General features: G+C 70.4%; 2 protein-coding genes across 2 annotated transcripts in view; one reads left to right on the top strand and one right to left on the bottom strand.

The window, feature by feature from the left end:
* Positions 1-6000: 6000 nt before the first annotated feature.
* On the top strand, positions 6001-20059 carry LOC310892245 (cadherin-related family member 5-like; the record flags this gene model as incomplete). The annotated part of the gene is made up of 17 exons (XM_083819715.1): positions 6001-6067; positions 7983-8087; positions 9203-9417; positions 11074-11133; positions 11226-11318; positions 12058-12144; positions 12245-12355; positions 13596-13760; positions 14246-14336; positions 14917-15023; positions 16072-16272; positions 17629-17760; positions 18569-18647; positions 19159-19352; positions 19493-19513; positions 19598-19717; positions 20033-20059. The coding sequence occupies exons 2-17, from the start codon at positions 8027-8029 to the stop codon at positions 20057-20059; spliced, it is 1764 nt and encodes a 587-aa protein (XP_083675841.1). The 5' UTR covers positions 6001-6067; positions 7983-8026.
* A 797-nt stretch (positions 20060-20856) lies between these two features.
* Positions 20857-24815, bottom strand: part of SND1 (staphylococcal nuclease and tudor domain containing 1) — a 118405-nt gene continuing 114446 nt past the window's right edge. The window contains 1 exon segment of the mRNA XM_083819714.1: positions 20857-22466. Within this exon segment, the coding sequence (XP_083675840.1) occupies positions 21453-22466 (1014 nt within the window). The 3' untranslated portion in view covers positions 20857-21452.

Below are 24815 nucleotides of genomic sequence, written 5' to 3'. Positions count from 1 at the left end.
GCCGGAGGGACAGCATTACAATATGGGGACATGGGGACACACAGGGTCTGGGTGTTCCTGGGGGGCACGGGGGGGTAACACGGTGTGGGGACAAGGCATGGGGACATGGGAAGGACAGGGGTGCCCTATGGGGACACAGGGACATGGAAGGTCTGCGTGTTCCTGGGGGGCGGCACGGGGGGGGGACAGGGTGTGGGGACACAGTATGGGGACATGGGGACACGGAAGCTCTGCGTGTTCCTGGGAGGGGGGTAGGGGACACGGGGTGGGACATGTGTATGGTGTGGGGCACGGGGAGGGGGACAGGGCATGGGGACACTGGGGGGGTGTGGCATCGTGATAGGGGGACATGGGGACACGGCGTGGGGACACCATAAGGATGGGGGTCACAGTATGGGGACACGGAAACTGTTCTGGGGGGACACGGGGACGTGGGGACGTGCTCATGGGAAGGGGGACAGGGCCTGGGGACACGGGGCAGGGATGTGGCATGGGGACACCGGAGGGACGGGGTCACGGGATGGGGGCACGGCATGGGGACACAGAAGGGTCAGGGTCACAGTATGGGGACACGGGATGGGGGTACAGGGGAGGGACGGGGACACGAGGGACAGGCCACGGGGACGCGAAGAAGGGCAGGGGAAGGTCACAGGGACACGGAAGCGGTGGCGGCACCGTGACGTGGGGACACGAGGGAGGGGTGGCAGCGTGACACGGGGGGGGGGCGTCACGGGGACACGGGGACACGGGAGGGGTGGCAGCGGGACACGGGGAAGGGACGGGACACGGCATTGGGGGATGGGGACGTGGCATTTGGGGACGGGGACACGACGTGGGGACGTGGGGAAGGGGCAGGGCGGTGGTCCCGGTGTCCCCCCCCCCCGGTGTCCCCCCAGTGTCCCCCCACCTGTGCCGGCGGCCCCGCAGCGCCCCGCTCCTCCGGCTCCGTGCCAGCTCCAGCTGCTGCCGCAGGGCAGCCCCGGGACCCCCCCCCTGCACTGGGGGTCCTGGGGGGGCCGGGGGTCCTGGGGGCTCCTCCTGCCGCCGCCGCCGGGCCATGCGCAGGCGCTCCTGGACCTGGGGGGCGTGGGGTGACCCCCGGCCCCAAATACAGGGACCCCCCCCGGGGGGACAGAGCCCCCTGGGCTGCCCCCAGCCCCATGTCCCCTGGGCCCAATTCCCCTTGGCCCCAGACCCCCATGGCCCTGATCCCCAATGTCCCCAATGTCCCCAACCCTTTGTGTCCCCAAACCCCCCCCCAGTCCCCCATGTCCCCAGTCCCCCCTGTCCTTGGTCCCCAGCCCCCCCAGCCCCCCACATCCCCAAGCCCTGCCCCCCCCCCATGTCCCCAAGCCCCCTGTCCTCAAGCCCCACTGTCCCCAGCCCCCCCATGTCCCCAATCCCCGAGGTCCCCAAACCTGCAGCCCCCCGATGCCCCCAAGCCCTGGCCCCCTATGTCCCTGCCCCCCCCCACGTCCCCAAGCTCCCATCCCCAAGCCCCCCAATGTCCCCAAGCCCCCCCAATGTCCCCCACACACCCCCCATGTCCCCAAACCCCCCCAATGTCCCCAAGCCCCCCAGTGTCCCCACGCCCCCATGCCCCCAAACCCCCACATGTCCCCAACCCCCCCCCCCGATGTCCCCACGCCCCCAATGTCCCCACGCCCCCAATGTCCCCACGCCCCCCCGATGTCCCCAAGCCCCCCCCCACCCCCCCGTACCCGCAGGCGCTGGTGCTCGCGGTCCCTGCGGCGCTTGGTGTCCCCCCGGAGCTGGGCCCGGCTCAGGCGGGTGACGGCCGCGCGCTGCGCCCCCCCCCAGCCCCCCGGCACCAGGACTGGGGGCACGGGGACGCTGGGGGCACTGGGGGCACTGGGGGGCACTGGGGACAGCGGGGACACCGGCACTGGGCGGGGCGGGGGCAGCCGGACCTGGGGTGTAGGGCGGGATGGGGACCCCAGGTCCCTGGGTCGGGGGTGGGGGGGGGACCCCACATTTTGGGGTGGGGGGTCCCTCTGGTCCTGGGGTGCAGGGTGGGGTGGGGACCCCATGTCCCTGGGTTTGGGGTCCCCCTTGTCCTGGGGTGTGGGGCATGATGGGGACCCCACATTTTGGGGTGTGGGGTCGCTGCGGTGCACAGAGAAGGATGGGGACCCCCCGTTCTTGGGTGGGGGGTCCCCCTTGTCCTGGGGTGCAGGGTGGGGTGGGGACCCCTCATTTTGGGGTGTGGTGTCCCTGCAGTTCACGGGGCAGGTTGGGGACCCCCTGTTACAGGGTGTGGGGTCCCCCTGGCGCACGGGGCTGGATGGGGACCCCTTGTCCCCAAGTGTGGGCTGGGGTGGGGACCCCATGTCCCTGGGTTTGGGGTTCCCCAGGTGCAGGGGTGCAAGGCGGGATGGGGACCCCCCATTTTGGGGTTCAGTGTCCCTGCAGTGCACAGAGCAGGATGGGGACCCCCTGTTATAGGGTGTGGGGTCTCCCTGGTGCACGGGGCAGGATGGGGACCCCAGGACCCGGGGTGGGGGGTCCCTGTGGTGCAGGGGTGCAGGAAGGGATGGAGACCCCATATCCCGTGCTTTGGGGTGGGATGGGGGCCCCGTATTTTGGGGTGAGGCATCCCCGCAGCGCACGGGGCTGGATGGGGACCCCTTGTCCTGGCGTGCAGGGCAGGATGGGGACCCCATATCCCTGGGTTTGGGGTCCCCCTTGTACAGGGGTGCAAGGCAGGATGGGGACCCCCCATTTTGGGGTTCGGTGTCCCTGCAGTGCACAGAGCAGGATGGGGACCCCCTGTTATAGGGTGTGGGGTCCCCCTGGTGCACGGGGCAGGATGGGGACCCCAGGACCCGGGGTGGGGGGTCCCTGCGGTGCAGGGGTGCAGGAATGGATGGAGACCCCATATCCCGTGGTTTGGGGTGGGATGGGGGCCCCGTATTTTGGGATGAGGCATCCCCGCAGCGCACGGGGCTGGATGGGGACCCCTTGTCCTGGCGTGCAGGGCGGGGTGGGGACCCCATATCCCTGGGTTTGGGGTCCCCCAGGTGCAGGGGTGCAAGGCGGGATGGGGACCCCCCATTTTGGGGTTCGGTGTCCCTGCAGCAGGATGGGGACCCCCTGTTATAGGGTGTGGGGTCCCCCTGGTGCACGGGGCAGGATGGGGACCCCAGGACCCGGGGTGGGGGGTCCCTGCGGTGCAGGGGTGCAGGGCGGGACGGGGACCCCAAAACCCGTGCTGTGGGGGGGCACAGAGACCCCCCATCTTGGGGTGCGGGGCCCCCCCGGTGCAAGGCTGCATGGCCAGGGGGTGCCCCCCCCACCGAAGCCCCCCACCCCCGGCACGGGGGGGTCCTGGGGGGCTGGGGGGGCGCCAGGTTCCCTGGGGGGCACTTTTGGGGCTGGGGGGCCACCCGCACCCCGAGGAGCACCAGGGACAGGGGGGGCACCAGGGGCCGGGGGGGCACCGGGGGCCGGGGGGGGGCCCGCAGCAGCAGCAGGGCCGTGCCCGGGGGGGGCCCGGTGCCGGGGGGGGGCCGAGCAGGGTCGCGGCTCCCGGGGGACCCCCACCTGCAGGGAAAAATGGGGGGGGGGGGGAGTTATGGGGGGGGTGTCCCAGAGCCCAGCACCCCCCCCCGAATGCCCCCCCCCGGCCCTGCCCTACCTGCCCGCCCCCCCCGCGGGGCTCCGGCCGGCCATGCTGGGCTGGGGGGGGCCGGGGGGGGGGGGGGGGGCGGTGTCGGGTGGCGACACCTGAGCCGGGGGGGGCGGTCCCGTGGGTGTTCGCGGGGGGGGGGACCCACGGACACCCCCCCCACGGACACCCCCCACGGACACCCCCCCCCCGGGGCATCACCCTCCCCGCCCCCCCCCCCCGCAGATCCGCTCGGTCCCAAAGCCGCTTAGCGCGGCTCAGGACGGGGGGGGGGGGGGCGGGGGGGCGGGGCGCGAACACGCGTGGGCGGGGGGCGCTGGGGGGGTAGTGCAGGGCAGGCGGCCCCGTATGGTCCCATACAGCCCCATACGGCCCCATACAGCCCCATACGGCCCCATACAGACCCGTACAGCCACATACAGACCGATACAGCCCCATACAGCTCCGTATGGCCCCATACGGACCCATACGGACCCATACGGCCCCATACGGGCAGCGCCATATAACCCCATACGTTCCCATGTAGCCCCCATATGGCCCCCTATGGCCCCATACAGGCAGCGCCATATAACCCCATATGGCACCATGCAGCCCCATCCAGGCAGCCTCATGCAGGCAGCCCTATATGGGCAGCCCTATAGAGGCAGCCCCGTGCAGCTCTATAAAGTCCCATACAGGTTGTCCCGTGCAGGCAGCCCCATACAGCTCCATATAGCCCCATACGGGCAGTCCCGTGCAGCAGCCCCGTGCAGGCAGCCCCATACACCCCACACAGCCCCATACAACTCCATATAGCCCTGTGCAGCCCCATACAGAGGGATCCATGCAGGCAGTCCCATACAGTCCCATGCAGGCAGCCCCGTGCACGCCCACACACCCCATACACCACATCCAGCCCCATACAGGCAGCCCCATGCACCCCACACACCCCATACACCACATCCAGCCCCATACAGGCAGCCCCATGCACCCCACACACCCCACACAGCCCCATACAGCTCCATAGGGACTATACAGCCCCATACAGACTCACGCAGCCCCACACAACCCAAAGAGCCTATAGAGCCCCACACAGCCCTACACGGCCCATACATCCCATACAGCCCCATAGAGCCTATACAGCCCCATACTCCCCACACTCCCCATACACCCCATACAGCCACATGCCCCACACCCCACACATCCTATACAGCCCCATAGAGCCCATACAGCCCCCACACCCCATGCAGCCATATAGAGCCCATACTCTCCATACACCCCACATACCCCATACAGCCCCCACAACTTACACAGCCCATACAGTCCCGTACAGCCCAATGGAGCCCATACAGGCCCCCACACCCCATACAGCCCCATACAGCCCAACAGAGCCCCATATACCCCATACTCCCCACATACCCCATACTCTCCACACACCCCATACAGCCACCACACAGCCCCATACACCTCATACAGTCCCATACAGCCCCATAGAGCCTATACAGCCCCACACAGCCCCACATACCCCATATGCCCCATAAACCCCATATAGCCCCCACACCCCATACAGCCCATACACCCCTATAGAACCCCATATACCCCATGCTCCCCACATACCCCATACGCCCCATAAACCCCATACAGCCCCCACACCGCCCCATACAGCCCCATACACCCCATACAGTCCCATAGAGCCCCACAGAGCCTATACAGCCCTATACAGCCCCACACAGCCCCATACAGCCCCATACAGCCCCATATAGCCCCGTACAGCCCCGTACAGCCCCGTACAGCCCCATACAGCCCCGTACAGCCCCGTACAGCCCCATACAGCCCCACACAGCCCCGTACAGCCCCGTACAGCCCCGTACAGCCCCGTACAGCCCCACACCTCCCCATACAGCCCCGTACAGCCCCGTACAGCCCCATACAGCCCCACACCTCCCCATACAGCCCCGTACAGCCCCGTACAGCCCCATACAGCCCCATACAGCCCCGTACAGCCCCGTACAGCCCCACACAGCCCCGTACAGCCCCACACAGCCCCACACAGCCCCATACAGCCCCACACAGCCCCATACAGCCCCATACAGCCCCATACAGCCCCATACAGCCCCGTACAGCCCCCACACAGCCCCATACAGCCCCGTACAGCCCCGTACAGCCCCATACAGCCCCGTACAGCCCCATACAGCCCCGTACAGCCCCCACACAGCCCCATACAGCCCCGTACAGCCCCGTACAGACCCATACAGCCCCATACAGCCCCACACCCCCCGGTCTCCGCCCCGCCCGCCGCCGGCTGAGGCCGCTCCCGGCTCTGCCCCCGCTGATCCGCCCCCCCCCGGCCCCCCCCCGCCCTGTCCCTTCCCTGTCCCTGTCCCCAGCCCCGGCCCGGGGGTGCAGCGCCGGGGGCGGCGGGGCCGCCGCGCCGGGCAGGTAACGGGGGGGGGGCCGAGGGGGGGGCTGGAGGGGTCGGGGGGGGCTGAGGGGTCCGGGGGGGGGGCTGGGAGGTGCTGGGGGGGCGGGGGGGGGTCAGGACCCCTGGGAACCCGCGGGACCCCTGGGAGACCCCCCCCAACAAGGGGTCCCGGGGGGGGGGGGGGTCCGGGAGGGGCTGGGGGGGGTCCGGAGGGGGGGTCCGGGGGGGGCTGGGCGGGCGGGGGGGGGTCAGGACCCCTTGGAACGCCCAGGACCCCTGGGAGCGCCCCCCCCCACAGCAAGGGGGGTCCGGGGGGGGCACCCGGGGGGCTGCCTTGAGCTGTTGGGGGGGTCGGGGGGGGGGCAAGGAGCAGGGGGGGGGGGCTTCCTATCGGGGGGGCTGGTGGGGGGGGTACCCCTGAATGCCCCCCCCCAAATGGGGATGGGGGGGGTCAGTAGGGGCAGGCAGCGGGGGGGGGGGGCAGCCCCATGGTGGGGGGGTCCTGGGCCCCCAGCGCGGTGCCGGAGGAGGGGGGGGCGGCAGATGGGGCTCCCCTCCCCCCCCTCCCCCCGCGCTAATTAACGGCCGCTAATTGGGGGCCGGCAGCAGCATGTGGCCGGTGGGAGGGGGCTGCCGGCGGGGGGGGGGGCCATATGGCACGGGGAAGGGGGGGGGGGGCAGACCTGCAGCCCCCCCATCCCGGCCCCGGTGGGGGGGGGGTCGTGGGGGGGTCGTGGGGGGGGGTCGTGCGTGGGGCCGTGTCCCCGCAGCGCCCTCCTGCGTGGGCCGGGGCCGTAATCGGGTTAGCGGGGGGCGGGGGGGGGGCGCGGGGAGGGCACACGCGTGTGCGGGGCCCTGCACACCTGGGTCACCTGCACACCGGCTGCATGGGATGGCACGGGGGGGGGACAAAGGGGGGGGACAAAGGGTGGGACAGGGCTGGGGACAGGGGTACGGGCACCTGGCATGGGGACCGGGGGGGGGGCACAGGTGGGGACCCAAGTGCAGGGTCCTGGGCATGGGGACAGGGATGGGGACACGGGTACATCGCGGGGAGGGGGACACGGGGATGGGGACAGGGCTGGGGACACGGCCACGTCACGGGGATGGGGACATGGGGATAGGGACAGGGCTGGGGACACGGGTACATCACAGGGATGGGGACAAGGATGGGGACACGGCCACGTCACGGGGATGGGGACACGGATGGGGACACAGGGACAGGGACAGTGATAGGGACACGGGTACATCACAGGGATGGGGACAGGGCTGGGGACACGGCCATGTCACGGGGATGGGGACATGGGGATAGGGACAGGGCTGGGGACACGGGTACATCACAGGGATGGGGACAAGGATGGGGACACGGCCACGTCACGGGGATGGGGACACGGATGGGGACACAGGGACAGGGACAGTGATGGGGACACGGGTACATCACAGGGATGGGGACAGGGCTGGGGACACGGCCATGTCACGGGGATGGGGACATGGGGATAGGGACAGGGCTGGGGACACGGGTACATCACAGGGATGGGGACAGGGATGGGGACACGGCCACGTCACGGGGATGGGGACACGGATGGGGACACAGGGACAGGGACAGGGCTGGGGACACGGGTACATCACAGGGATGGGGACAGGGATGGGGACACGGCCACGTCACGGGGATGGGGACACGGATGGGGACACAGGGACAGGGACAGGGCTGGGGACACGGGTACATCACAGGGATGGGGACAGGGATGGGGACACGGCCATGTCACGGGGATGGGGACACGGATGGGGACACTGGCATGGCACCTGCACCCCGTGTCACAGGGATGGGGACAGGGATGGGGACCCGGGGGTGGCAGGTGCGGGTGGCTGATGGGGCGCAGGGGACACGGGGACACGGCGGTGCCACCCCCGCTCGTCCCCTCCTGGCCGCAGGCTGCCACCCAGGGCCCCGTCCCCGTCGCCCGTCCCCGGTCCCCATGGCGGCACCGTCCTGCCGGGCCCTGCTGGCCGCCTGCCTGGCGCTGCAGCTGGCCACCGGTGAGCGTGGGATGGGGATGCTGGGGACACTGGGGACACTGGGGGTAGATGGGGGCACTGGGGTGGGGACCCTGGGGATGGGGACCCTAAGACATGGGGACACTGGGGACACTGGGGATGGACGGAGGCACTGGGGTGGGGACCCTGGGGATGGGGACCCTAAGTCATGGGGACGCTGGGGACACTGGGGACACTGGGGATGGATTGGGACCGTGGAGATGGGGACCCTGGGGACGGGGACCCTAAGACATGGGGGCACTGGGGGTGGCAACCATGAGAGGTGGGGACCCAAGGGTGGGCACCCAGGGGATGGGGACCACGGAAGGGGACCCTAAGGTGGGCACCTGGGTATAGGGACGCTGTCGATGGCGGCCCTTGGGGACGGGGACTTGAGGGTTTGAGGAACAAAGGGTGGGGGCCGTGGGGGTGGGGACAGCGGGGACCTGGAGGTGGGGACCCAGTGAGAGGGACGGGGGTGACGGCGACCCAGAGGCAAGGGGACGTGGTGGGGGGCACTTGGGGGTGGGGACCTGGGACACGGGGACCTGGGGGTGGGGACCTGGGGACCTTGGAGCTGGGGACCTGGGACGTGGGGACCCTTTGGTGTGGGGCCCTGGTGGTAAGGACCTGGGACATGGGGACCTGGAGATGGGGACCTGGGACACGGGGACCCTGGGGGTGGGGACATGGGGATGGGCACCTGGGGGTGAGGACCTGAGACATGGGGACCTGGAGATGGGGACCTGGAACCTGGGGACCTGGGGGTGGGGACCTTGGAGATGGGGACCTGGGGGTGAAGACTGGGTTATGGGGACCCTTTGGCATGGGACCTGGGGGTAAGGACCTGGGACATGGGGACCTGGGGGTGGGGACCCAGGGGGGAGGACCTTGGGGTGGGGACCTTAGAGACAGGGACCTGGGACCTAGGACATGGGGACCTGAGACATGGGGACTCTGGGGATGGGGACCTGGGACATGGGGACTCTGGGGATGGGAACCTGGGACACGGGGACCTGGGGGTGAGGATCTGGGGACCTTGGAGGTGGGGACCTGGGACCCGGGGACCCCCCGTGTGGAGCCTCTGTGGGGCTGCGGTCCCTGACGCCGCGGCGCAGCGCGGGGCGAGGGCTGCAGTGGCTTCGGGAACGTGTTCACGGAGATCCCGGAGAACAGCGCCCACGGCAGCCTGGTGGCCCGGCTGCCGGCGGGGGGGGACGCGGGGGGCCCCGCGCTGCAGCTCTGCCTGGCCGGCGCCGACGCCGCCTGGTTCTACCTGGACGGGCGCAGCCTGCGCCTCAACGCCTCCGCCGGGAGGGCGCTGGACCGCGAGGTGCGGCCCCCTGTGCATCCTGCGTCCGTCCCCTGTCCCTGTGTCTGTCCTCCATCCATCCTCCGTCTGTCCTCTATTTGTCCTGCATCCATCCTCCACCCAGCTTCTATCCATTGTCCGTCCAGCCTCCACCCATCCTTCATCCATCCTCCGTCCAGCCTCCATCCATCCTGTGTCCATCCTCCATCCAGCTTCCATCCAGCCTCCATCTGTCATCCATCCATCCATCCTCCATCCATCCTCAACCTGTCCTCCATCCATCCTCCATCCATCCTGTGTCCATCCTCCATCCAGCCTCCATCCAGCCTCCATCTGTTGTCTATCCATCCTCCATCTGTCCTCCATCCGTCCTCCACCCATCCTGTGCCCATCTTGTGTCCATCCTCCATCCGTCTCCCATCCAGCCTCCATCCATCCTCCATCCATCCTCCATCCGTCCTCCATTTGTCCTGCTCCGTCCTCTATCCATCCTCCACCCAGCCTCTATCCATCGTCCATCCAGCCTCCACCCATCCTTCATCCTCCATCCGTCCTCCATCCATCTTGTGTCCATCCTCCGTCCATCCTCCGTCCATCCTCCACCCAGCCTCCATCCATCCTGTGTCCATCCTCCACCCATCTTCCACCCATCCTCCATCCATCGTCCATCTGTCGTCCACCCAGCCTCCACCTGTCCTCCACCCACCCCGCACCCTTCCTGCCCCCGTCCCACCCCTACCCCACTCCCACCCCCACCCCTCCACCTCTCCCCTCTGCACCAGCCTCTGCCCACCACGGCCTCCACCCCACGTCCTCCACCCCCCATTCCGCACCCACCCATCCCCACCACGCCGCCCTCCTGTGCCCCTCTGCTGCCCCCCGGCCCTTTCTGTTTGTCCCCCATCCGCCTCCATCCGTCCTGAGCCCGTCCTGAACCCGTCCTGAGCCCGACCTCGTCCTCCGTCCATCCCAAATCCTTCCTCCGCCCACCCTGCCTCCATCGGCACCCACCCTGCCCCTGCCTCCAGCCGGCTGTGGCCATGTCTGTCCATCCCACACCCGTGTCTGTGTGTCCCACACCCGCGTCTGCCCACCCTGCACCCATGTCCATCCCATATTCACGTCTGTCTGTCCCACATCTCCGTCCATCCCACACCCGTGTCTGTCTGTCCCACACCCATGTCTGTCCATCCCACATCTACGTCTGTCTGTCCTACATCCACGTCCATCCCACACCCACGTCCATCCCACACCCATGTCTGTCCATCCCACATCCATGTCTGTCTGTCCTGCATCCACGTCCATCCCACACCCACATCTGTCCATCCCACATCCATCTCCGTCCATCCCAAATCCACGTCCGTCCGTCCCACACCCACGTCCCTCCCACATCCACGTCTGTCCATCCCAAATCCACGTCTGTCTGTCCTGCGTCCACGTCTGTCCATCCCACATCCACGTCCACCCCACACCCACCTGTCCATCCCACACCCACATCCGTCTGCCCCACACCTCTCTGTCCATCCCACCCACCTCTGTCCGTCCCACTCCCCCATCCACCCCACATCCTCCCCCCTTGCCCTGTCCCAGCTGGTCCCCCCCCGGGACGTGGGGACCCCACACTGTGGTGCCCCCCCCCGGGGCAGGCCCCGTGTCCCCAGCGCCCGTCCCCCGCAGGAGCTGGAGTCCCCGGTGCTGATGGTGGCCCTGACGTGCGCCGAGGATGGCTTCGCCCCGGTACGGCGTGGGGACGTGGGGCTGGGGATCCGGGGTCAGCCCCCCCATATTCCCCTGGGGTCACCCTCCCCACTGCACCCCCGTGCCTGCAGGTGGAGTACCGCGTCATCGTCCAGGTCCTCAACGAGAACGACAACCGGCCCCGCTTCCGTGGGGAGCCTGTCCTCACCCACAACGTCAGCGAGGTGTGGGGAGGGGAGGGGATGGGATGGGATTGGGATGGGGATGGGGATGGGGATGGGGATGGGGATGGGATGGGGATGGGATTGGGATGGGATTGGGATCGGGTTGGAATTGGAATTGGGATTGGGGAGAGGGATGGGATGGGGATGGGATGGGATGGGATGGGATGGGATGGGATGGGATGGGATGGGATGGGATGGGATGGGATGGGATGGGATGGAATTGGGGGGTGGAGATGGAGATGGGATGGGGATGGGATGGGATTGGGATTGGGATTGGGGAGAGGGATGGGATGGGGATGGGGATGGGGATTGGATGGGATGGGATGGGATGGGATGGGATTGGGGGGTGGAGATGGAGATGGGATGGGGATGGGATGGGATTGGGATTGGGATTGGGATTGGGATGGGGATGGGGATGGGGAGGGGAGGGGATGGGATGGGATTGGGATTGGGATGGGGTTGGAATTGGGATTGGGATTGGGGAGAGGGATGGGATGGGGATAGGATGGGGATGGGGATGGGATGGGAGGGGGGGGTGGAGATGGAGATGGGATGGGGTGGGGATGGGGATGGGATGGGATGGGACAGGGAAGGGGACGTCCATGGGCACAGCGACAAGGAAGGGGATAGGGGCAGAAACAGGGGACTGGGTTGTTGGGGGGCACCCGGGAGGGCCGGGGACACGTGGGTGGCTGTGGTGGTCCCCCCGGCGTGCCCGGGTGACGTGGGGGTCCCGCAGCTGGTGGCCGTGCACTCGGTGGTGTTCAGCACGCAGGCGGAGGACGCGGACGGGGACCTGCTGATGTACGTCATCGACGCGTCCTCGGTGCGTCCTCGGGGGGACGGGGACACCGAGGGGGATGGGGGGGGATGGGGCACCTGGTGCCACGGTGGCGCTGACCCCCCCCGTGTGTCCCCCCCCCCAGCCCGACGCCCGCTTCTTCCGCATCGACCTCCCCAACAGCGGCCGCGTGGTGCTGGCGCGCGCCCTTGACTTCGAGAGCCAGCAGCGCCTGGAGGTGGTGGTGACGGCCGTGGTGAGCAGCCCCCCGTTGTCCCCCCCTGGGTCCCCATGTCCCCGTGTCCCCCGTGGCCATGCCACGTGGCCCCCCCCCATGTCCATGCAGCCCCACCGGCGTGTTTGGGGACCTGGTGCCCATGCCCTGTGTCCGCCCCACGTCCTGGTGTCCCCTCTGCCCGTGCCACGTCCAGCCCACGTCCGTGTGGCTGCCCCGCCACGGGTCTGGGGACTTCGTGCCTGTGTCGTGTCCCCATCTCCCCTGTGCCCACCCTGCACCTTCCCCGTGTCCCTTTGTCCCTTGTGCCCACCCCGTGCCCACCCCATGTCCCTTGTGCCCACCCCATGTCCCTGTGTCCACCCTGTGCCCACCCCATGTCCCTTGTGCCCACCCTGTGTCCCTGTGTCCCCTCATGCCCACCCCTTGCCCACCCCATGCCCACCCCATGTCCCCCTGTCCCTTGTGCCCACCCCGTGCCCACCCCTGGCCCCGGGGTCCCCGTGCCCAGGGCTGTGCTTGCAGCCCGCGACCCCCCCCAGTGCCGGCATGGCCCCCCCGTGCTCGTTAGCTGCTCCCCACTAATTGGGGGTGACGTGATCCCGTCAGCGCCCCGGCACCTGCCCTCAATCCCCGGGGTAATTTCCCTAATGGGCCCCCACCGGCCCGGCCCCCCCACACACATGGCCCCCCCCGGGGGCACCCACCTGTGGCACCTGTGGGCAGCCCCTGTGCCACCAGTGTCCCTGTGGCCACCAGTGTCCCTATGCCACCAGTGTCCCTGTACCATTGGGTCCCTGTGCTATTGGGTCCCTGTGCCACCAGCGTCCCTATGCCACCAGTGCCACCATTGTCCCTGTGCTATGGGGTCCCTGTGCCACCAGTGTCCCTGTGCCTTCGGGTCCCTGTCCCCAGGGTCCGTGTCCCCAGTGTCCCTGTGCCATGGGGGGTCCCTGCACCACCAATGTCTGTGCCACCAGTGTCCCTGTGCCGTGGGGGGGGTCCCTGTCCCCAGGGGTCCGTGTCCCCAGTGTCCCTGTCCCCAGAGGTCCCCGTGCCAGCGGCTCCTTGTCCCCGGGGGGTGGCAGTGCCGTGGCCGTGTCCCCAGGGGTCCCAGCGGTGGGATTCGGGGCGCCCCCCCCCCCCATTTTATCCCCTGGGGATAAAACCCAGAGTCGCGGCGGGGGGCAGAGACCCCCCCAGGGTGCCCCCCCCGCCGTGTCCGTCCGTCCTCCCACCCGTCCGTCCGTCGGTCCCGCAGGAGATGAACACCAAGGAGCGGTTCAACGCCTCGGCCCGCGTGCGGGTCAACGTGCTGGACGGGGACGACCAGTACCCCCGCTTCCTGCCCTGCGCCCCCCCCGACCCCCCCGGCGTCTGCATCAGCCCCGTCTACACCGCCAACGTCACCGAGGGAGAGCTGACGGTGGGGGGCACGGGGAGGGGGGGGGGCTGGGGGGCGAGGGGGGTGGCACAGGGATGGGGGGGCACAGGGATGGGGGGGCACAGGGATGGGGTACCCAGGGTGGGGGCACCTTGGGGTGGGGGCTCCTGGGGGTGGGGTAACTGGGGGTGGGGGTACCTGGGGAGGGGGTACCTGGGGAGGGGGGTAATGGGGGGGGGGGTGTACCTGGGGGGGGAGGTTCCGGGGGGGGGGGTTCCCTGGGGAGGGGGTTAACTGGGGGTGGGGGTACCTGGGAGGGGAGGGGGTAGCTGGGAGTGGGGGCTCCTGGGGATGGGGGTACCCAAGGTGGGGGTCCCCAGGGTGGGTTTCCAACGAAGGGGGGTACCCGAGGACAGGGGATGCCCGGTGATGGGGGGGGGGGTTGGGTCCCAGGGTGGGGGTACCCAGGGAGGGGTCTCCTTGGGGCGGGGGTCCTGTGGGGCTGAGCGCCCCCCCGCCCCCAGCAGGGCTCCCCGCTGCGCTTCAGCCCCGGCTCCATCTACGCCGAGGACGGGGACAGGGGGCTGCGGGCGGCCATCACCTACTCCCTGCTGGCAGGTGACGGGGGGGGGGCACGGACACGGGGGGGGGGGGGCACGGACATTGAGGGGGGCACGGGGGGGGGTCACGGACACGGGGGGCACAGACATGGGGGATACAGACACGGGGGGGGCACGGACACAAGGGGGTATGGACACGGGGGGGTCACGGACACACATGCACAGAGGGGACCCGGTGCCCCCCCCCGTTCCCCTTCCCCCCCCCCCCCAGCACAATCCAATTGCCTGCCTCCAATGTGGCCCCACGGGCACAAATTGAATAAAGGGATAGAGCTGGGGGGGGGGGCTAATCCTCCCCCCCCCCCCCGATTATAGGGGGGGCTGTGGGGTCACGAGAGGTCAACCCCCCCCTTGGTGTTGAAGGGGTTAATCCCCCCCCCCCCCATTTGCACCATGCGTCCCCCCCCCCAAAATGCTGGGGACACCCCTGGGGAGGTGCTGGGGACCCCCGGGTGCTCCCACCCACCCCCCCCGGGGGGATTTTCCCGCAGTGCCCTCGGTGGGGGGGGATGTTGGGGGTGGTGGTGGGGGGTTGGGGGTCGTGGGGGGGGCTGCTGAGGGTGCCCCCCCCCCCAAAGGCGAGGAGAGCGCCCGCTTCCACATCGACAACGCCAGCGGGGCCATCACGCTGCTGCGCGCCGTGGAGAGCAGCCGGCGCACCCCCGCCATCAGCCTCAGCGTCATGGTTGGGGGGGGGGGCACGGGGGGTTTGGGGGGGCTGGGGGGGGTGGGGGGGGTTGGGGAGGTGGGGGGAGTTGGGGGGAGGTGGGGGAGATGGGGTAGTGGGGGGACGTGGGGGAGATGGGGGAGTATGGGCAGAGGGGGGGCATGGGGGAGTGGGGGGATGTGGGGGAGATTTGGGGGGGACCGGGGTTAATGGGGGGGGGTCCTAGGGTAATGGGGGGAACGTGGGGTAATGGGGGGGACATGGGGGTAATGGGGGGGACCTGAGGAGGTTGGGGGGACCCAGGGCTAATGGGGGGGGAACCTGGGGAGGTGTGGGGACCAGGGGTAATGGGGGGGATGGGGGGTGACCGGGGGGGTACCTTGGAGAGATGGGGGGGCCAGGGTCAATGGGGGGGACCCAGGGATAATGGGGGGGACCTGGGGCTAACTGGGGGGACCTGGAGAGGTTGGGGGGACTCAGGGTTAATGGGGGGGACCTGGGGAGGTGGGGGGACCTGGGGTTAATGGGGGGACCTGGGGGAGTGGGGAGACTTGAGGGAGATGGGGGGGGATCTGGGGTAAACTGGGGGGGACATGGGGTGATGGAGGGACCTGGGGGAGATTTGGGGGGTCCCAGGGTTAATGGGGGGGAACGTGGGGTGATGGGGGGGGTACCTCAGAGAGATGGGGGAACCCGGGGTTAATGGGGGGGACCCAGGGTTAACTGGGGGGGAGCTGGGGAGGTTGGGGGACCTGGGGGAGTTGGGGGGATGTGGAGTAATGGGGGGTACCCGGGGTGAAGGATGCTGGGGAGATGGGGGCCCATGGGGGGAGATGGGGGCCCATGGGGGGAGATGGGGGTCCTGGGGCGAAGGACTTGAAGGGTTCCCAGGGAGATGGGGACAAGGGGGACACCATGGGTGGGGACGTGGGACATGTCCCCATACTGGGGGTGCTGGTGGCTGCGGGGTGCTGGTGGCAGCCAGGCAAGTCCCCGTCCCCATCCCCGTCCCCGTCCCCATCCCTGTCCCCATTGTCCCCATTGTCCCCATTGTCCCCCTCCCCAGGCCTCGCAGGTGAACGACGCCACCAAGTACGCGGTGGCGGTGGCTGTGGTGCGGGTGCTGGCCACCAACCGGCACCCGCCCCGCTTCGCCCGCCCGGCCGTCCGCGCCTTCGTCCCCGCCGGCGCCCGCGAGGCCGCGCTCGTCACCACCTTCGGCGGCCACGTCCTCGCCCTGCGCGCCCACGACCCCGACTTCCCCGAGGTGGGGACACGGGGACACGGGGACATGGGGTTATGGGGACGTGGGGACACGGGGACACGGGGACATGGGGTTATGGGGACGTGGGGATGTGGGGACATGGGGATGTGGGGACATGGGGATGTGGGGATGTGAGGTTATGGGGATGTGGGGTTATGAGGACATGGGGATATGGGGACATGGGGACGTGGGGACATGGGGATGTGGGGACGTGGGGACATGGGGATGTGGGGACTTGGGGTTATGGGGACACGGAGACATGGGTATACAGGGGCATGGGGACATGGAGACATGGAGATGTGGGGATGCGGTTATGGGGACATGGGGATATGGGGACATAGGGACCCAGGGACTTGGGGATGCGGCGACACAGGAGTGTGGGGATGTGGGGACACGGAGACATGGGGACACAGGGATGTGGGGTTATTGGGTCATGGGGATGTGGGGATGCAGGGTTATGGGGACATGGGGATGTGGGGACACAGGGATGTGGGGTTATTGGGTCATGGCGATGTGGGGATGTGGGGTTATGGGGGCATGGGGACATGGGGACACAGGGATGTGGGGTTATTGGGTCATGGGGATGTGGGGACTTGGGGTTATGGGAACACGGGGACATGGGGACGTGGGGATGTTGGGTTGTGGGGTCACAGGGACATGGGGATGTGGGGACACAGGGATGTGGGGGCATGGAATTGTGGGGATATGGGGACATTGGGATACAGGGACATTGGGTATGGGGATATGGAGACAGAAAGACCTGGGAACACAGGGACATGGGGACATGGGAATGTAGAAAATTGGGGACATGGGGACACAGGGACATTGGGATGTGGGAACTTGGAGGTGTTGGGATGTGGGGACGTGGGGATGTGTGGATATGGGGATGTGGGGACATGGGGATGTGAGGAGGTGGGGACGTGGAGACATGGGGACGTGGGGTTATGGGGACATTGGGGCATGGGGACATGGGGATGTGGAGACTATGGGTATGGGGATATGGGGACACAAAGACCTGGGAACATGGGAACGTGGGAACCTGGGGATAGGGGGACATGGGGTCATTGGGATGTGGGAACATGGGGATGTGGGGGCAGGGGGACATGGGAACACAGGGACACGGGGACGCAGGGACACGGGGATGTGGTGACATGGGGATGTGGGGCTATGGGAACATTGGGATAAGGGGACACAGGGACATGGGGATGTGGTGATGTAGGGATGTGGAGGCGTGGGGCTATGGGAATATTGGGATATCGGGACACGGGGACGTGGGCGCACCGGGATGCGGGGACACAGAGAGGTGACGGGGGGTGGCGGGGCCGCGGGCGGGGGGTCTGAGGGGCGCCGTCCCCGCAGGGCATCAACCCGCAGGTGCGCTACAGCCTGCGGCCCCGCGCCAACCACAGCCAGCTCTTCCAGCTCATGCCCAACGGGCTGCTGGTGGCACGTGCAGACCGCCTGCGCCCCGCGCAGACATACAGCCTGCAGGTCGGGGACACTGCGGGGACACTGCGGGGACACCATGGGGACACTGCGGGGACACTGCGGGGACGTTGTGGGGACACTGTGGGGACACCATGGGGACACCGTGGGGACACCGTGGGGACGCCTTGGGGACACTGTGGGGACACTGTGGGGACACTGCGGGGACACTGCGGGGACACTGTGGGGACATTGTGGGGACACTGCGGGGACACTGTGGGGACATTGTGGGGACACTGTGGGGACACTGCGGGGACACCGTGGGGACACCTTGGGGACACTGCGGGGACACTGTGGGGACATTGTGGGGACACTGTGGGGACACCATGGGGACACCGTGGGAACACAGCGGGGACACTGTGGGGATGCCAAGGGGACACTGCGGGGACACTGCGGGAACACCATGGGGACATTGTGGGGACCCCATGGGGACGCTGCAGGGACATTGTGGGGACACTGCAGGGATACTGCGGGGACACCATGGGGACATTGTGGGGACACTGTTGGGACACTATGGGGACACTGCGGGGATGCTGTGGGGACGCTGCGGGGACACTGCAGGGACACCGCGGGGACACCATGGGGACACCATAGGCACGTTGTGGGGACACCAAGGGGGGACATGTTGCAGGGGCACGGGTGGGAGAGCCCCCGTGGGACAGGGATGCCCATGGGGCACGGGACCAAGGGGACAGGGACGGACCCCGGGGTGGCCTCTGCGGGGCAGGGGGTGGGAGGGTCCCTGTTCCCTGTCCCCTGTCCCCTGTCCCTGTCCCCTGTCCCCCCCCCCCGGTGCCACCGCCGTGCCCCCCAGGTGCTGGCGAGGGACGAGGAGTCGGGGGAGACCTCCAACACCACGGTGGAGCTGGAGGTGCTGTGGCCGGGGCAGGCGGGTACGGACGGGCTGGGGGGGGGCCGCGACCCCCGGGGGTCCCCTCCTGCCCCCCAGCCCCACAGTGCCATGGCCCCCCCAGTGCCCCCAGCCCCATGGCCCCCAGCCCCACACCCCCCAGGTCCCCCCCAGGACCCCCAGCCCCATGATTCCATGCCCCCCAGTGCCCCCAGCCCCACATCCCCCAGGTCCCCCAGGTCCCCCAGCCCCCCAGCACTGTGACCCCCCACCCCCATGGCCCCCCAGCCCCACATCCCCCAGGCCCCCCCCCTTGCCACCCAGCCTCCCAGCCCCGTCACCCCCCACCCCCATGGCCCCCCACATCCCCCAGGTCCCCCCTCCACTCCCCCCAGGCCCCCCAGCCCCCCAGAACCGTGACCCCCCCCACCCCCATGGCACCCCAACCCCCAGCCCCCCCAGCCCCATAAGCCCCCCCAGAACCCCCCCACATCCCCCCTCCAGCCCCCCCTCAGCCCCCCCCCCCTCACACCTCTCATTTCCCCCCCCCGCAGCCCCCCGGGACCCCTCGGAGGCGGCTCTGGGCCCCAGCTCCGTGAACCGGGGGGTCCTGGGGGGGGCCCTGGGGGGGCTGCTGCTGCTGGTGGGGGGGGGCCTCCTCCTGCTGCTGCGGGCCATGAAGCGGCGCCAGCGGCAGCAGCAGAGCGCGGACCGGGCGGCGCTGGCCATCGAGAAGCACCCCAACGTGGTAGGGACCCCCCCCCCCGCGACCCCCCACCTCCCCAGTGCACCCCGAGCTGCTGGGGGGGGGGGGCTCCCGTGTGTGCCCCCCCCCCGTGCCTCAGTTTCCCCATCTCACTCCCATCTCCATCTCCCCCCCCCCCCCAGAGCCTGCGCTGGTTCCAGCCGGTGAGTGATGATGGGGGGGGGGTCCGGGGGGGGGGGGGGGGGACTGCTGACCCCCCCCCCTCACTGACCCCCCCCCCCCTCCAGGTCCCCGCCGGCAAAGCCTCGCCGAGCCCCCCCAGCCTCTACAGCCCCAGCGAGGGGCCCGAGGGGGCGCCCCCCCCCCCGCCGCCCCCCCCCGCCGCCCCCCAACCCGTGGCCAATTCGGTGGGAGGGGGGGGCCGAGGGGGGGGCGGCGGCGGACCGGGGGGGCTCGAGACTCCCCCCACCCCCCCTCCCCCGCCGCCCCCCCCTCCGCCGCCGCCCCCCCCGCCGCCCCCCCCTCCCGCCAGCCCCCCCAGCCCCGCGCACAGCCCCTCGCTGGGGGGGGGCTCCGAGGGGAGGGGGGGCTCCGGGGGAGGGGGGGGCAGCCCCGACGTGGGGGGGGGCGGCGCGGGGGGGCTGCCGGCGCTGGAGGAGGTGAGCGAGGAGAGCGTGGAGGGGGGGGGCGCCGAGCCCCGCGTCCCCCCCGCGCTGCTGCAGCTGCTGGAGGACTCCATCGAGTGCTGAGGGGGGGCCCCCGGAGCCCCCCCCCCTCCCCCGGGGCTGGGGGTCCTGCGGGTGCGCCAATAAAGGCCCCCAGAGGCAGTGTGGAGTCTTACTGGGAGCACTGGGGGGCGGCTGGAGGGGGGGCACTGGGGGTACTGGGAGCACTGCAAAGGGCACTGGGGGCACTGGGGGCTGGGGGGTGCAGGAGGGGGAGCACTGGGGGTACTGGGAGCACTGGAAAGGGTACTGAGGGGCCGGGGGGGCGGACTGGGGGTGCTGGGAGTACTGGGATGGGCACTGGGGGGCACTGGAAGCACTGGGAAGGGCACCGGGGGGCCGGGGGGGGGGGGACACTGGGAACACTGGAAAGGGCACTGGGGTCTGGGGGGGCCGAGGGGAGTGGGGGCACTGGGGGTACTGGGAGCACTAGGATGGGCCCTGGGGGGGCTGTTGGGATCACTGAGAAGGGCCCTGGGGGGCACTGGGAGCACTGGAAAGGGCACTGGGGGGTTACTGGGAGCACTGGGGATGCTGGGGACCCCCCCCCTTCACTTTCCTGGGAGGAGCGCTCGGGTGCCCTGGGGGATACTGGGACGCACTGGGACATACTGGGATGTACTGGGACGCACTGGGCGGGTCCGAAGGCGGAACGGCCCCGCCCCCCGCCCCAGCCGTGCCCCCACCCACGTGGCCGAGGCCCCGCCCCTTGCCCCGCCCAGGGAGGCGTGGCCTTGGGTAACCACGCCCCCCTGGCATGGCCACGCCCCCCTCGCGGGTCCTCCCCCCCCCCCCCGTGTCCCCATTGAGTCCAGGTCCCAGTGCCAGGTCCCCGTGTCCCCAGGGTGTCCCAGTGCCCATGTGCTGGGGTCCGCTGATCTGCGGGTCCCCATGTCCCTGTGTCCCCGTGTCCCCATGGTGCCAGGTCCCGAGGTCTTGGGGTCCCCATGTCCCCAGTGCCAGGTCCCCCTGTCCCCAGATCCGCAGGTCCCCGTGGTGCCAGGTCCCCAGGTCCTGAGGTTTCAGGGTCCCCATGTCCCCAGTGCCAGGGTCCCCCCGTCCCCACGGAGCCAGGTCCCCATCCCCAAATCCGCAGGTTCTGTTGGCGCCAGGTCCCCAAGTCCCCGTGTCCCCAGGTCCTTGTGTCCCCAGGTCTCAGGGTCCTCGTGTCCCCAGATCCACAGGTCCTCATCTTGCCGGGTCCTGAGGTCTCGGGGTCCCCATGTCCCCAGTGCCAGGTCCCCATGTCCCCAGCTCCCCATGGAGCCAGGTCCCCATGTCCCCAAATCCCCAGGTTCTGTTGGTGTCAGGTCCCCAGGTCCCCGTGTCCCCAGGTTTCAGGGTCCCCATGTCCCCAGGTCCCCAGGTCCCCATGGATCCAGGTTCTCTTGTCCCCATGTCCCTGTGTCCCCAGGCTTCAGGGTCCCCATGTCCCCATATCCCCATATCCCCAGGTCTTGGGGTCCCCATGTCCCCAGTTCCCATGTCCCCATGCCCCCATGCCCCTATGTCCCCATGTCTCGGTGTCCCCATGTCCCCATGTCTCGGTGTCCCCATGTCCCCGTGTCCCCAGCCCCGTCCCGGGGGTGCCCTCGCCCAGCCCGGGGGCAGCGGGGCTGCGAGTGGCCGCGGGCCGGACGCCGCTAAGAGGCTTCCGCGGGCGCTTGGCCCTAATCCGCCTGGCTTCACCGCCACCGCCGCCGTCACCGCTACTGCCGCTGCTGCTACTGCTGCTACTGCCGCTGCTGCTGCTGCTGCTACTGCTGCTGCTGCTGCTGCTGCTACTGCCGCTGCTGCTGCTGCTGCTACTGCTGCTGCTGCTACTGCTGCTGCTGCTGCTATTGCTACTGCCGCTGCCACTGCTACTGCCACTGTCACCATCACCATTACTGTCACCATTACTGCCACTGCCACCCCTGCTGCTACTGCTGCCACTGCTGCCACTGCTGCCACTGCTGCTACTGCTGCTACTGCTACTGTCACCATCACCATTACTGTCACTGCTACCGCTACCGCTGCTGCCACTGCCACCACTACTGCCACTGCTACTGCTACTGCCACTGCCACCAGTACTGCCACCACTACTGCCACTGCTACCATCACCGCTACTGCTACCACTACTGCCACTGCCACCAGTACTGCCACTGCCACCAGTACTGCCACCACTACTGCCACTGCTACCACTACTGCCGCTGCCACCAGTACTGCTACTGCTACTGCCACTGCTACTGCTACTGCCACCGCCACCACTGCTGCCACCGTTACCGTCATCACCGCTACCTGGGGACCCAGGTGGCAAGGGGGGGGGCCGGGGGTGTGCCGCGTCTCGGGGCCTCCCCGCGCGTGTGTGAACCCCCCCGTGGCACGGGCCGGGCCACCTTGCACGCGCGTCCCCCCCCTTGCACGCTCGTCTCACACAGCCCGTGCCCACCTGTCCCCCCCCGAGTTGCCCCCCCCGGGTCGCCCCCCCCCCCCTTTGCCTTGCCCCCCCCCGGCTCCCAGCAGCCGGTGCCCCCATCCCGGGGGGGGGGGGAGCCGGATGAGACCCGGGGGGGGGGCACTCAGCCCCGCCCCCCCCCGCTAATCCCACGCCCGCCCTAATCCCAGCATCTGCGCGGCTGGGAATGGCGGGGGGGGGGGGGGGGGCGGCCCCCCCCCGCCGCGTTCCCACGCGGTGCCCCCCCCCGCCCACCTCCGCCCCACGCAGGGACCTTGAGCGGCCGCTGGGGGGGGGGGGCAGCGGGGGGGGGGGCGAAGGCCCCGCCCCTGCCTCAGTTTCCCCCCCCCGTGCCCTCGGGGCCCCCCCGGGGGGGGCGGAGCCGGGGGCGGAGCCGCCCCCCCGGTGCCCCCCCCCTCACCACTCGCGGCCGCCCGAGGAAGGAGCAGCGGAGCGCCGGGCCCGCGCCCCCCCCCGACCCCCCCCGGCCCTCCCAGGCACCCCCGGGACCCCCCCCCCTTAGAACCGGGCCCCCCCCGGACCCCTCTTTCCCCTCCTGCCCCCCCCCTCCCGCCGGTCCCCCCGTGCCCCCCCCCCGTGTCCCCTTTCCCCGGTGTGACCCCCCCACGCGTGACCCCCCCCCCCTCCGCGCGCCCCTCCCCCCCTTTCCCCGCGTGTCCCCCCCCCAGTTCCCATGGAGGCCCCCCCCGAGCCCTGCGAGCCGCCCCCCCCGCCGCCGCCCCCCCCGGACGCGGGGCTCTCCCACGCGGGACACGGCCACGGGAGGCAGCGCTGCAGCGCCCGCCTGCGGGGTGCCCACGAGGGCAGGTGGGGAGGGGGCGCGGGGGGGGGCGTGGGGGGGGGCGTGGGGTCGGGGGGGGCTCGGGGGGGGGTCGGGGGGGGGGTCCCCGCTTCGTGCCTGGGGGGGGCGGCCGGGGTCCGGGCGTGTGCGCGGACACGAGTGGGCTGCGGGGCGCCCCCCCCCCCCCCCCGGGGCTGTGCACACGCGTGGGGAGCCCCCCCCCCCCGTGACCCCCCCCCCGGCCTTGCACACGCGTGTGCCCCTGACCCCCCCCCCCCGGACGTTGCCCCGTGGATTAGCTGGGGGGGGGGGGGGGGCGGCGTTAATCCCGCACCCACGGGTGACAGCGGGGGCACGGGGGGGTCCCGCTGAGTGTCCCCAACCCCCCCCCCCCCCCCCCCAGCACTCGCCCCCCCCCCCTCTCCGCTGCCCCCCCCCCCCCCCGGGCGCTGCCTCCCCGCTGCCTCCCCCGGGCCTCGTTAGCGCCGAACGGCACAAACAGCACCGGGCCCCCCCCGGGGGGGGGGCACCCAGAAGGGGGGGGCACCCGGAGGGGGGCACCCAGAGAGAGGGGGGGCACCCAAAGTAGGGGGGGGCACCAAGAGCAAGGGGGGCACCCAGAGAAAGGGGGGGCACCCAAATAAAGGGGGGGGCACCCAGAAGGGGGGGCACCCAGAAGGGGGGGGGCACCCAAATAAAGGGGGGGGCACCCAGAATAGGGGGGGACACCCAGAATAAAGGGGGGGGGCACCCAGAGAATAGGGGGGCTCCCAGGGCAACGGGGGGGGGGCACCCAAAATAAGGGGGGGCACCCAGAATGGGGGGGCACCCAAAGTAAGGGGGGAGGCACCCAATATAAAGGGGAGGGGGCACCCAGGGCAAGGGGGGGCACCCAGAATGGGGGGGGCACACAAAATAAAGGGGGGGGCACCCAAATAAAGGGGGGCACCCAAAGCAAGGGGGGGGGGGGCACCCAAAATGCAGGGGGGGCACCCGAACATGGGGGGGCACCCAAGCGACCCGGGGGGGTCACCCCGAGCTCAGGGACACCCCCAAAGCCCGGGGGGCGCCCCCGGGGGGGGGGGAGGGGGTCCCAGCGGGGGGGGGGCGGGGCGGGGCCGGGGGCGTGGTCGGGGGCGTGGCTGGGGCGGGAGGGGCGTGGCTGGGGCGGGAGGGGCGTGGCTGGGGCGGGAGGGGCGTGGCTGGGGCGGGAGGGGCGGGGCCGGGGCGTGGTCACGGTGGGGGCGGGGCCGGGGCTGGCGCAGCGGCGCGGGGCGGGCGGGGCGGGGCCGGGCGCGGAGCCTCCCGGGCGGGGGCCGCTGCGCTGCGGGACCGGGATGGGCGAGGGGCGGCCCAGGTACTGGGGGGGGGTACTGGGAGGGACTGGGGGGGAACTGGGAGCTGGTCCAGCTCTGCTGGGGGGGACTGGGAGGGAACTGGGGGGGACTGGGAGTGAGTGGGGGGGTACTGGGAGGGAACTGGGAGCTGGTCCAGCTCTGCTGGGGGTACAGGGAGGGAACTGGGGGGTACTGGGAGCTGGT

This window comes from Anser anser (genome assembly GCF_964211835.1).
Source record: "Anser anser genome assembly, chromosome: 1".
NCBI classification, from domain to species: Eukaryota; Metazoa; Chordata; class Aves; order Anseriformes; family Anatidae; genus Anser; species Anser anser.
Note: the sequence above shows the minus strand (reverse complement) of the source record. Positions and strands in the feature narration are given on the sequence as shown.